The sequence below is a fragment of the Vanacampus margaritifer genome, chromosome 18 (genome assembly GCF_051991255.1).
Source record: "Vanacampus margaritifer isolate UIUO_Vmar chromosome 18, RoL_Vmar_1.0, whole genome shotgun sequence".
Lineage (NCBI taxonomy): Eukaryota > Metazoa > Chordata > Actinopteri > Syngnathiformes > Syngnathidae > Vanacampus > Vanacampus margaritifer.
This window is the reverse complement of record NC_135449.1, coordinates 14,265,305-14,279,326: the sequence shown is the minus strand read 5'-3', so window position 1 is coordinate 14,279,326 and position 14,022 is coordinate 14,265,305. Positions and strand designations below refer to the sequence as shown.

At 39.6% G+C, this 14,022-nt stretch overlaps 1 protein-coding gene across 1 annotated transcript; it reads left to right on the top strand.

The window, feature by feature from the left end:
• The first annotated feature begins 7,082 nt into the window (after nt 1–7,082).
• On the top strand, nt 7,083–10,454 carry adprm (ADP-ribose/CDP-alcohol diphosphatase, manganese-dependent). Its single transcript, XM_077550778.1, has 3 exons — nt 7,083–7,819; nt 9,273–9,398; nt 9,639–10,454. Exons 1-3 carry the CDS (start codon nt 7,246–7,248, stop codon nt 9,941–9,943), a joined length of 1,005 nt encoding a protein of 334 aa, XP_077406904.1. The 5' UTR covers nt 7,083–7,245; the 3' UTR covers nt 9,944–10,454.
• Nucleotides 10,455–14,022: the final 3,568 nt, after the last annotated feature.

Genomic DNA, 14,022 nt, shown 5'->3' with positions numbered 1-14,022 from the left:
TTTCACTGTTGTAGTTTTCTCAAATTATACGTCAGAACTGTTATTCTGTCAACAGTAGTATTTTTAATAGGAATTACCAGAAAGTCTGATAGCATCCATCACTCAACAACCCAAAACAATTAAACAGTCAAACATACTTACCAGCAGAAGTCTCAGCTGAAAAATGCACACGACATTGGCGCTTAAGTCCTTTATAAGGTCTCCAACACCTATATTTAGGTCAAAGCCATGTGGCGGGTAGAGGAGCGATTACTTTGGCATGTGATTTAATGGGGATATCACTGAGCTTTTGTTATAAACCCAAGGCACGGAGTAACTAGGATTAAGGATAAAAAAAAAAAGAATGTCAAAGGATGGCGACCTCTACAAGTGATACAAAGCTTGAAACAATTAAGGCTCCATCGAAGATGATTCAGCCTTGGCAACAAGCACAACACACAAGGCCTGCAGTTGTCCTCTTTCACTCATACTGTATGCTGTATGGGCATCTCAGAAAGCAAAGGCATAAGAAGAGCTTTAGAATAATGCCTCATCATGGGCCCGGACAGTCTTGTTTGGGGGATGCTGACCTGACTGGGTTTATTGTCAAAGTATGTGTCAATACAACATCATAATACCAAGGGACTATTCGGAATGTCCCATCCTTAACATCTGAAGGACAAGTCAATATAGTATTTTGCACACTGGACAGGCTGCCAATTTTAGGCTTTGAGATATTAGACAGATATGAATGACCTCATGATTGCTTTGATTGACATACGCATAAAAATAAATAGCATTATGTTCAGTCCCACAACAGCGCAAATGCTCCTATCTACCTGCAACCAACTACAAAAATACCAAAACATGAAAACTCAAAGTTAGACTGCACTACACTTCTATTGGGCACAAACATGGCGCCAAAAGTCTGCAGGCTGCAACATGTGTACATGCGTTGTCAGACCATCGCTTTTGTTGTATGACCAACTAAAAAGCAGAGTAACAAGCTCTGAGTGTGTTGGTCGAGAAGAAGTATAGAGGATGGATGGATGGACTAACTAAACCACCATCAACATGAAACTCTTGGATTCTATCTTAACAGTAGTGCTGTCACTATCGAATATTTTTAGAATCGATTAATCCATCAATTATTCAATCGATTAATCAACTAATCAAATGTATTTTCATTTTACATTAGAGTGTATTACAAAAGCATTTTCCCCTGGATTACTGTTTATTAACTAATTCACTCCAAGCCATTTCCAGTGAAGCAACCCCCTTCGCTCCCGGCTGTTTTACTGGATTTTGACTGATTTTGGAAGATCCCACAGAATATTGTGTTCTATTGCTAGAAAAACATGGAATCTACCAGGAGTCTCTCCTTTCATCAAGGAAAAAAGTATATTTGTATCTGTTTCCGTTTTTCAGCAATTAGCATTAGAATATAGCTGAGTTTTTTCATTATTCACAAATTTGTTTAAAACTGTGGGGAAAACACCTTTTTGCAACATGGCCCTGGTTGATCTCTTATACTCTGCTGCTACCTGCTGGCCGTTGATGTAATAACTACCATTGCTTCAACCGTTCTCTTCAGTTCAGAGAATAAGCCCTGGATGCAGAGCACAGTTCGAGGCATCCTGCCATGTCGGGTGGGCCTAAACGTTTGACTCCCCCACACCGCATCCAGGGCTACTTGAGTTCAGAGGCTGCATCACAGCCTTCTGTATGCTCTAGCATAAACAAACAAACAAACAAACATATAAATACGTTTTTGGGACACTGATAATATTTCAAATAGAACGTGCAAATTCTATTTAAATAGAATAGAGCAAATGAGTTAGAGTGTCAATCAAAAGGACATAACTACTATTGTTGCATGTAAATGTAAATTTACTTTGTCGTCAGAAATTTGTGAACATTAAATGTACGGTAAGTGGAATTGTTGTTAGCTTATCGCCACAGGTCAGTACCTTTCTTGATGCAAACATGAAAAAATTTGACCACAACTAACAACATTATGAAATGGGCCTGGACTTTCCCTTGTATTGATAATAGGGGAGAACACGTCATATTATTTCTTGGAATCAATACATGATATGTAAACAAAATGTGCACCAGATGAAAAACAAATTCTCAGGTAAAAATTTTGTATTCATGTAATTTTATTATTTTATATCAGTGCAGAGTTATAAGCAATCAAACAGAGAGTGTGAATATATGGCATGTTGCCTCACCATTGGGTAAATTGTCTCACTATATGGATTTCACACATTGGATTTTGTAACTAATACTGTAAAACAAGGACATTATTGCAGTTCTCCTTTTTCTTTTTACTTAAAGTTGAACTTTGTAGTCAGCCAAAGAATATGTTTATCATCGAGCTTGGAAAATTAATTGAAATAGCCATTGATTATATTTTAACTTATTTTGTATACAAACACTCAAACAAAACCTGACAAATGAATTTCCTCACGTCAGAATCACCATCCGGATGATAATTAACCGATTTGCCAGGGGTGCATTCTTTATTGGCCCGATCTTTGCACGTCACGTGATATCTAACCTCAAAATGACTGAGACATGTTGCTCAAAACTACCTTGTTTTTTTGTTTGTTTGATCATATAAAGAAAGAAGGCGGGTATTCCACTTTTCATATTGTCGCTGTCCTGTGAAAAACACTTATGTCCATTGTATTTATTTATTTACGTTTTTGGGATGATATATATATATATATATATATAAACAGCGACGATATGTGCCCTCTGTTGGAAAAGATTATTGCAATGTGACAACTTGCCCGTGTGACAACAAGCCCCAGTCTCCTCTATATTATTATAGTCTTTGAAGTGATGTATTTAAACTGTCACTCAGTTTAAAATCTATTGTCAGGGTCATGCAGGAGAAAATTAGATGATTGTAAACTGACAAGAAGGGTGCTAAATCATGAACAAGCAGGCTATGAACCTTCAGCTTACATTGTTTCCATCTTAAGTATGGGCTACATTAGGGAGTCCATCGAGTTAGATATTCTTAGAGACTGTTCTGAAGGGGAAAATGCTGCCCGGTGTGACACTAAGTGGATTAACACCACAGCCACCAATTTTCTCTCTCTTTTATTGCCTTGTTTTCACAGTGGTGTGTGTGTGTGTGTGTGCTTCTATTGATTGAAATGGTTTTGAACAGCACCTCCTTGTGTGTCTAAGAAAGCCAGGCTGAATTCTATGGATTGCAACATGAGTTTATTGTAATCTGTAATGTAACAGATGGCCAAATCTCATGGCTTATGAGTAAATGTCAAGTCGAGCTCAAGTTGTCTAAATAAGGGGGTGCTAAGCACTCGTCGCAGTCTATTATCTGTCTGAGATTGCATTTTGATACAACAATAGTTTCTCCCTATGTACAAGCCTACACTATTTATTTGTGCAAATGCAGCCAATTATTTGATTATTTGAATGGATTTCCCCATTATGCAGATATGCGTTGTATGTACGCAAACGGAAAGTTGAAAGTACAAAATGTATTAAAAACATTTTAGAAGGAAATTTGTTAGAAATGACGTGTGAAGCTGTGAAAGAAACAAAGTGAGGAGCGGAATGCTCATTATTCACAGCATATTTTAGCAATCCTCAATTTTCTTGTTACATGTCCCCTTCAGACAGTTGAAACTTGAGTTTGATTTCAACGGATGTTTAATAAGTGCTATTTTCTTAGGGTCCTCATGTCATTTACCATCACTGTTTTCTGTCCAAATCTTCTTGCGGGAAAATGTAGTCATTTGGGCTTCAATAAAACATAATTATCAGTTAGTTAACAACAACAATAATAATACCCCTGTGACTGACTGCTATAACCCTTAACAGAGCAAGAAGAATAGAAAGTTGATGGACAGATGAATGGTTGGATAATAATACACTGTATTTGAATGCACAACACAAAATGATCCCATTTCAAGCAAAGTTAGAAACAAACCATAGTGCCCTCCAGTGTCAGGCAATTTGATCTAACCCTGTCAAATGAGAACATTCTAGAACAGCATGAAAATACAAGATGGATTTTGTGTGGAATTTGTATGTTTTCGTTCATGTTCTAATGCAATGATTATAATTAAATTAACTACATTAATAACCAATAATAATAATCATTAGGGATGTGTGATACTAGGAGTGTCAGAAAAAATCGATTTGGCAATATTTCGCGATATTACAGCGCGCAATTCTCGAATCGAATCAATATGCAGCCGAATCGATTTTTAAAATATTCAACAAAACGTCTTACTTAGGGTTAGGATTTACACATTAAGCATGGAAGAATGTTATATTAATGGAACATTAAGCGTTAATATTTTATTTCAGTGCTGTTCAAACAAACAGCCTGCAACCTGAATTTTCAGATAAATAGATACATTTTCATACAAATCTTACAGTGTACATGTACAAGTTTACTGATTAATCAATTTATTGTTTCGTATCGGGATTAATCGGTATCGAATCGAATCGTGACCTATGAATCGCGATACGAATCGAATCGCCAGGTACTAGGCAATTCACACCCCTATTTGATACCAATTTTTTTTTGGACCGCTACCTGTGGGAGTAGTAGTACTCAACTTAAATAGTCATCGATACTACTAGTACAGGGGTGCTCAAGTTCGGTCCTCGAGAGCCCCTACCCAGCCTGTTTTCCATGTTTCCCCCCTGAAGCACAGCTGAATCTAATGATCAGTTAATCAGCAAGCTTTGCAGAAGCCTGATAACGATCCTGGTCATGAATCAGGTGTGTTAGTGGAGAGAAACATGGAAAACAGGCTGGATGGCTGTCACGATGCGTCCACGGAACGGCGTGGTGACTGTCGATGTGTGGCGTAGAGGACCCAAAATGCAGGAAGGCAGGAGAACCACGGCAGGAGTGCGGGTTAGACCGTTATGTTTTATTGTACAAACTCAAAATCAAAATGACAGCACAAACTCCGGGGGTGACCGTGACAATGGCAATGATCCCACAAGGGACTGATCACCACCCGGGAATTAAATGCACCCACACTAATTAGGGGATTAGTCACACCTGGGGCCAGGCACAAGTGGCTGAGGGCCCGGATTGGTCAGCCTGCGAAAGGGCAGGCATCCACTCAGGACCAATCGGGGCCCTCAACCAAAGCCAGCTCTACCCAGACATGACAATGGCGGCTCTCGAGGACCGAACTTGACCACCCCTGTACTAGTACTTTTGATCCATAAAATCCCCCCCCCCCCCACCCCCAGCCCAATAAAAACAATGACAGATAATTTTAAACAAAGACATATATATCCCAATATACCGTTTTTCCTTAAAATTACATGAAATGTAATTCTCTAGCCTTTTAATGTCCTGTTCCTGATCGTAAAAGGGCCACAAGAGGGCGCCCAATACTAGTATCAGCCGCTGTCGCGAGGACTGATACCTTGAAATAAGTCTGGGTATTGGCCCACACTCACCCATATCGTGGGGGGAGCAGGGGCTGTGGGCCGGTGGGGTGCCTGGTGGGCCTGCCGTGCCCCGTTCTGTTGCGTTGGGCTTTGTGCGCGGGCCGTGTTGGGGTGGGGGGTTGTCTCCTGGCTCCTGGGTTTGCTCTCTGGCCGGGGGCCCCTGCGGGGCTATGGGGTTGTGCCTTGGCGCTGCCGTGGCCTGGGGGGCCCTGGGGGGTTGTGCTTGCTCTGTCCTGGCCAGGGTCGACGGCTTCCCTCTTTGGTGGAGGTTTTCATGCATGCCAGATCCACCACACCAGCATCTACCGAAATTCAAACACAATCTGCTTCTTCCTCTGGTCGTTGAATCGGTGGAGGCTGATGTCTGTGGATCTCACTCTGCTTCATCTATCCTTTCTTCCTTTCCTCAGTCTTTCCTTTGGTCTCTTCAGGTCTCCCAAATTTGTTGGAATTTAGATGTTTCTGGGGTTGGTGAAAGATTCTGGTTGGTAACCCGGTGGGTAGTAGGTGATGTCTGGTCGGTGCTGGATTTAACTTTTCTTTCTTTTCTTTCAACCTTCCTCGGGTCTGCTGACAACCTCACAACTCTAGCTGGATTCTGAAGTATTTGGTTTAGGTGAACGGTATAGGATTTTAAATAGGTTTTAGGTGAATTAATGAGTTTACACTCATACGCACGCACATATGCACACCTACACCCACACATGCACATACTCAGGCACTTACAAAAAAAAGAAAAAAAGAGAGAGCGAGCAATGATGATGACATGTCAAATCGGTAAGATTACTGAATGAACAAGACTGAGCTCTAGAAGTGAAAAAGGTTTTTAAAAATAAGAAAAAAATGAATATTTCCATCAAAAATTTATCTTAAAAAATCGATTCGGCTGCATATTGAATCGATAAGATAATTGTGCACTGTAATATCGCAATATATTGCCGGATTGATTTTTTTTTAACACCCCTATAATCTAATGTAATGCATGCATGTAACGAGTACTTATTACTATTATTACTCTATTTACAATAATGTAAATACAGCCTGTTGATTCCACCACACCCTTTAAATTTATATATGTATGTAAATATGTTTTGTTTATTTGCTTATTTATGTTGTAAACTTGTGTTCATATTACTGTGATGATCGATGTTATTTCAAGAGATAAATAAAGTTTTCAGAATGGGTGTTGTTGTTGTTTGTTGGTGTTATTATTGTTGTTTTTGTAGTAGTATTAGTATTAGTAGTAGTAGTAGTAGTAGTAGTAGTAGTAGTAGTAGTAGTAGCAGCAGCAGCACTTTACATTAGGAATTTAGGATGCAGCATAATTATGGAAGAATCTGCTACCATAATAATTCAGTCGTCCCCTGATGGCCATTAGGAGGAACGCAGGTGTTTAAAAAAAAGTGTCAAGCGCAACACTTTTGGTTGAAAGAACGGAAGTCGTTTCAATACAGGATATAATAAATACTTTTCATCGCTTATGCATACAAAACTTCTATTTCGGTATCCCCCTGCTCGTTACTGTGATACTTGATTGAAACCTTTTTAAAGTTCCACTTTTGCTTTCTGTTGCCACTCGCTTACTTCATTATTTTTAAGGTACAACCCGGAAGTGAATACAGGCACACCACCGTAGACAAAAGCGCAGGACTATTGTCTTTGGAACTGACGTGGCGGAAATGATCAGCTGATGAACTTCACTTTTCATGACATGTGAAGGGATTACGTGTGCTGTTTACTGAACACCGGCATCGCTCTCATTAACACACCGGCTCACCATTGTTAGCCAAGAAAAGACCGGCGATGGACGACAGTTGTCAGCGAGCGCCATTGTTTACATTCGGCGTGATCGCTGACGTTCAGTACGCAGACATGGAGGACGGGCTCAATTTCAGCCAGACAAGAAGGCGATACTACCGAAATAGTCTTGGGCTGCTCAGAAACGCCCGGGAGAGCTGGTCTCACTCGGCCGCCCGTCCAAAGTTCATCATTCAGCTGGGAGACATCATCGACGGTTTTAACAAGGATCGCGGCGCCTCAAGCCGAGCACTGGAGAAGGTCTTGGAAGAGTTCAGCCTCAGTCTCATTGACGTGCACCATGTGTGGGGCAACCATGAGTTCTACAACTTCAGTAGAAGCGAGCTGTTGTGTTCCAAGCTGAACAGCTCCGCCCTTGCCGACGCGAGCCTCAGTGGAACCCGGGCCGGTGGCGATATCTACGCCTACAGCTTCAGTCCCTTCCGCGGCTTCACATTTGTCGTGTTGGACGCTTATGATGTGAGCTTGCTTGGTGTAGATGAGGACAGTCAGCAGTACCACTGTGCTTTAAATTGGATAAAACAACACAACAGCAACGAGGATCTCAACACTCCCCCAGGTAACCACACATTCGGAAGACCTTTAAGCCATGACGTCGCACATACAGTACTTGTGTGTGGCAAAAGTCCACGCCATCCGATAGCCCCACTAGGAAACAAACCTTTTCATTTGAACAAGGTAGTGCAAGTAGGCTATTGTGGATTCACTAGTCACAGTTTTTGGTCAATATTTTAAAATACTCTATATGTAATTAGTTGTTTTGGTGATTTTTTTCCCCCTCAATTTTCGCAAAACGCACATGAATGTTTATCAGATTTTCAAAAAACATTTTTGGGAGATTTATATATGTATATCATGGGTGCCCAAACTACGGCCCGGGGGTCATTTGCAGTCCGCCATGCATTTTTCAGCGGCCCACAACATGACATTTGACATGGCTCGCAAGGCTATTAAAAAATAGTAAAGGAGAGTGTCAAAAAAGTGCCACTAGTACTAATTAATTGGTTTATACTGTAGAGCTTTTCTAAACATGCAAAGATACAATAAATTAAAATAATAACACAATTTCTCTTCAAAACAGTGATACATGTGAATAAAGTTAATTCAATTTTAGAAGCAAATAGTTTCTTCCACTTTCTGATCTGTCTGAAAAAGAAACCCACGATAACCAATCACCGATTTCAGAAAATGGAGCAATGTATCGATTTAATTAAAACAATTTTTTTTATATTTATTCTCTACAGTCAGATTGATAGATAGATAGATGACTTGAAATGCAATGGGGAATTGAAAAATACTGATAAACATGAAGTATAAAGTCTTAAAGTAATGTCCTATTTTGTGAAGCCGACCAATGACATTATTGATCGATCAAGCAAATTAAGACATTACACCTGATTACCGATTTTGCATCCATCCATTTTCTTTACCGCTTGTCCTCACAAGGGTCGCGGGGGTTGCTGGAGCCTATCCCAGCTGGCTTCGGGCAGTAGGCGGTGTACACCCTGAACTGGTTGCCAGTCAATTGCAGGGCACACAGAGACGAACAATCATACACACAATCACACCTATGGACAATTTGGAGAGTCCAATTAACCTGCCATGCATGTTTTTGGAATGTGGGAGGAAACCGGAGTACCCGGAGAAAACCCACGCAAGCACGGGGAGAACATGCAAACTCCACCCAGGAAGGCCGAAGCCCGGACTCGATCTCACGTCCTCAGCACTGGGAGGCGGACGTGCTTACCAGTCAGCCACCGTGCCGCTCCCGATTTTGCATAACATGCTAAATATTATCTGATCCTTATCCAGCTGTTGTTGATTTTTTCCCCAATGCATTTCAATGGGCTTTTATTATACAAGAGTTTTCCACTTTCCCCACAAATAGTACATACATGTATGTCCACATTTTGTTGTACTGTGCAAAGTTTATAGTGTAACATTAGTTTGTTTCCTTCAGTAAACAAATGACTTGATTGTTTGTCTTCCATTTTTGCACTTGTCCGGCCCAGGGTTATGTGATGACCTAGACCAGAGGTTCTCCAAGTTCAATGGTGGTTTCAGCAAGACCCAGCTGGACTGGCTTGATTCGGTTCTGTCCTTGGCCGACAAGAAACGGGAAAAAGTCACCATTGTCAGTAAGTAGTATTTTTGACTACCTCTGCATCATATTACAGATCACGCTTGTTTTAGTTCTGAATGTGGAAATGTGCTGGGGGGGGGGGGGGTCTATTGTGGTGCGATACAGGGCAGTGGACCACCCCAAAATGCCGATTTTTATTTATTTTTTGCCTTATCACCTTTAACAGAAAGCTGTGATATGATAAAATATTTGGATACCACTACAGTTAAGGTCATGTTTTACTTGTACTTTTCAGGTCACCTCCCAGTTCATCCGTTCTCCACAGCCCCCATGTGCCTGGCCTGGAACTTCGATGAACTCCTATCCACTATACAGTCCCACAATAGTGTGGTGTGTTTCATAGCCGGACATGATCATGATGGTGGATATTTCTTGGATAAAAGCACAGGAATTCACCACGTTACGCTGGAGGCAGTCATCGAGACGCCACCAGAAAGCAATGCGTTTGGGACTGTCTCAGTGTACGAAGACAGGATGGTCTTGAAAGGGGTTGGGAGGATTCCAGATATTGACATTTTCTTTCCCCCCAGCAGTCTATGAGGCAATGAGAACCAAATATTACTCAACTTTGTATTTACTGTGTAGGCCATCATTTTGTATGTACAATATTTACACAATGTATGTAAAAGGTGATGGTTTGATTATGATTAGGAAAATGAATGTCTAAAAAACATTTTTAAACTTTGCACATGATTTATTTTGCACTGACCTGATTATTTCTGCATATTGTATGAGGAAAAATGACATGTGACGTCTTCAGCAGGGCATTTGTTAAATACTTTTAAAGCACTTTCACTGGCAAAACCTGAATGTACTGTATAACATTTTCATTTAAATAATACTGTTCATCAACATTCATTCGATTTTTTTTTAACCACTGACTTCTACCTTGCGTTGCATATTGTAAACGCCACATCTTATGTTTGCTGTGAAATACTTTTTGTAAGCTGCTGCCATTGTGTTGGCTTTTCTAGTGAAAAAATGAGCTCAATATCAAACAGAAAAATGCAAATGTAAATTTGAATAAGTAATAAATACATTTCTGTAAGCAGTTGTCTAGATATATTTGTGTCAATGTACCGGTGATACATGGAGGATTTGTAGCAAAATATTTGAAGAAGACTTTCTCAACATACAAATGTAAAACATACAAATGTACTTATATATATATGACTAAATTTGTATAACATCTGTTTAACTTATAAAATGAAAGTAAGGTTAATAATATACATTTGAGGACAGTTTTATTCAAATTAGGGTGATGCAAAAATGAGTACACCCCACTAAAAGTCTCTGGAGCAAAGCCCCAAAAGCCTGAATTTTAGACTACAAACGACTACAGCTGAGTGTAATTAATCATTATACAGGTGTCAAGCAGACTTTTGACTATAAATGGGTGTTACTTAAAACACTTTCCCATTTCAAGCTGTTAGCAATGGCACCACACGGAAGAGAAATGTCACAGGACCTGAGTAAGAAAGTAATTTAGAAAGTAAGAAGATCAGCAAAGCTTTACTCATCAGTCAGAACACTGTAGCAAAAGTGGTACTAAAATGTAAAAATTATGGAATCCTATTGTCAAGTATTCATAATCTGAAGTTGCTACTATAGTTAATTATGGAGTTGTTTGCTTTAATAAGAGAATTACTAATCCACTCAGAAAACACAAATGATTCGGCAGAAATCTCTAGACAACAAATTTATTTAGTAAACACACACATATATCAAACACAGCCTAACTTATTAAAGAAACGTAATTAAAACGTGAATCAAAGATTATTAAGAAAACATGCGACCAAATGAACTAAGATAAAAAGGGAATGAAAATAGGTAGATGGGGAATAGAGATGGAAGCGTTTTGACCTGTCAATCCTTTTATTATTTGAATTAAAGCGTTGCGCCAGTGGTATATGGTCAGGTTGCAATGAAGGCGCACTTACGGACTGGTTCAGGTCAAGCCTAAATTTTAGACTACAAACGTCTACAGCTGAGTCTAATTATTCATTACACATGTGTCAAGCAGACTGTTGACTATAAATGGGTGTTACTTAAAGAAAACACTTTCCCATTTCATGCTGTTAGCAATAGCACCACATGGGAAGAGAAATGTCACAAGCTCTGGGAAAGAAAATAATTTCTTTGCACAACAAAGGTGATGGCTACAAGAAGATCAGCAAAGCTTTACTTATCAGTCAGAACACTAAAAAGTGGTACAAAAATGTAAAAAAGATGGAACTGCAACCATCTCACAGAGAAGTCAAGGTCGTCCGCGGATGTTAACAACTCGACAGCAGCATCTTCTGATAAGAAGGGTGGAAGAAAATCGACATGTTAGTTCACTGCAGTTATCCGAGGAAATAAAAAGCCAAACTAGGGTGACTATTTCCCGTGACACAATACGGCGTACGCTGCAAAGGAATGGCATGTCCACGGAGGAAGCCTCTCCTAAAGCCCTGGCACAAAAAAGTGCGCCTAGAGTTTGCCAGGGCCCATGCTGACAAAGATGAAAACTACTGGGACTCTATGCTCTGGAGTGATGAGACCAAGATAAATGTTTTTGGGACTGATGGCTTCAAAACTGTATGGCGTCGCAAAGGTGAGGAATACAAAGAAAACTGCATGGTGCCTACAGTGAAACATGGTGCCGGCAGTGTCCTTGTGGGGTTGCATTAATACTGCTGGTGTTGGGGAGCTGAATTTCATTGATGGCATCATGAATTCACAGCTGTATTGCTCAATTTTGAAAGAAAAGATGCTGCCATCACTCCATGCCCTTGGTCGTCGTGCGCTTTTCCAACATGACAATGATCCTAAGCACACATCTAAGGTTTCTGTTTGATTTCTGAAGAAGAACCGGGTAAAAGTGATTCAGTGGCCAAGTATGTCTCCTGATCTGAACCCAATGAAACATCTATGGGGAATTCTGAAGAGAAAAGTTGAGCATCACTCTCCATCCAGCATCCAGTCTTGAGAGGCCATTCTTGAAGAATGGGAAAAGATTGATGCAACAAAATGTTGCCAGCTTGTTCATTCAATGCCTTGAAGACTTGGTGCTGTGATTAAAAATCGTGGAGGCCATACAAAGTAGAAAATTTATTTTAAAAAATTGTGGGGTGTACTCATTTTTGCATCACCCCTATTTGAGTAAAACTGAAAAATGTGTAGTAAAATTTTTAATTTTTAACATTACTTTCATGTTATAAATTAACCAGATGTATATTAAACTTTTTGGAAATTGTGTTCATTGAGATATTGTTTAAAATGTTACTTTTTAAAGGGGGTGTACTCATTTACGCTGAGCACGCTGAGCACTGTGTGTGTGTGTGTGTTTATATATATATATATATATATATATATATATATATATATATATATATATATATGTATGTAAATATATATATATATATATGTGTGTGTGTGTGCGTGTATATGTATATATATAAATACATATATATATATATATTTAGCACGTCCGCCTCCCAGTGCAGAGGACGTGAGATCGAGTCCGGGCTTCGGCCTTCCTGGGTGGAGTTTGCATGTTCTCCCTGTGCTTGTTTGGGTTTTCACCGGGTACTCCGGTTTCCTCCCACATTCCAAAGACATGCATGGCAGATTAATTGAACACTCCAAATTGTCCCTAGGTGTGATTGTGAGTGTGGTTGTTCATCTCTGTGTGCCCTGCGATTGGCTGGCAACCAGTTCAGAGTGTACCCCGCCTACTGCCCGAAGCCAGCTGGGATAGGCTCCAGCGACCCTTGTGAGGAAAAAGCGGCCAAGAAAATGGATGGATGGATAAAAATATTAGGGTGGCCCGGCCCTTTATCTCATTAGATTAGAATCACCCCTGTACAAATCAGGAGCCGAATGCCATATTTGTATTCAGAACCAAAATAAGAGCAATTTGTAGTGCGTAATATGACAAATTTTAAAGCAGTCAATTAATTAATGTAATAAGTTCACAATTCGGAGAATTATTCACCACACTGTTAGGAAGGTAAATGTTTTTTAAAAATTAATTTGACTTAGAAATAGTTCAACTGTATCTTTTTTCATGTTTAGAAAAGCTCTACAGAATATAACATTTAAAATAGAATTAAATACTAGTAGTGGTAGTCTGCATCAACTTTACAAGTGTAATTTTTAGTATACGTCTCGGGTTAGTGGGCCGCAAATGGCCCCGGACCCTAGGTTTGATATCTTTGCCATAGAACATATTTCTTTAATTCCACCTTTACCTAACTGACATAATGTTGGTTACCTTAGCTACATGGAAGATGCACAATATTTGCAAAACCTGTTGATCAAAACAGTATTTTATAGGATTTATTGAGCTTGAGCCCACATTTTACATTCTAAACAATTTCACAGTGTACAACCAAAAACGGTTATTATTCTCCAATATTCTGCCTGTCGCTGGCATAAATAAAAAATATTATTATTATTTTTTTTTTTATTCCTCGACCAATTGATTGAAAATGGATAATTTCCTGTGCCACACTTTATGATTTCTCGTGGCATACTGTGGCACAGTTCAGATTCACTTGACTACATAATCAATCACGCGCGGGTATGGGTATTACTAGAGTTTATTTTTTATTTTTTTGAGAGGCTGTGGACGT

Bases quoted from the DNA above. Each gene is read 5' to 3' on its own strand.
- adprm (XM_077550778.1), top strand. From the start codon at position 7,246: ATGGACGACAGTTGTCAGCGAGCGCCATTGTTTACATTCGGCGTGATC. The intron at 7,820-9,272 runs GTAACCACACAT...TGTCCGGCCCAG, and splicing joins GGATCTCAACACTCCCCCAG to GGTTATGTGATGACCTAGAC. The intron at 9,399-9,638 runs GTAAGTAGTATT...TGTACTTTTCAG, and splicing joins GGAAAAAGTCACCATTGTCA to GTCACCTCCCAGTTCATCCG.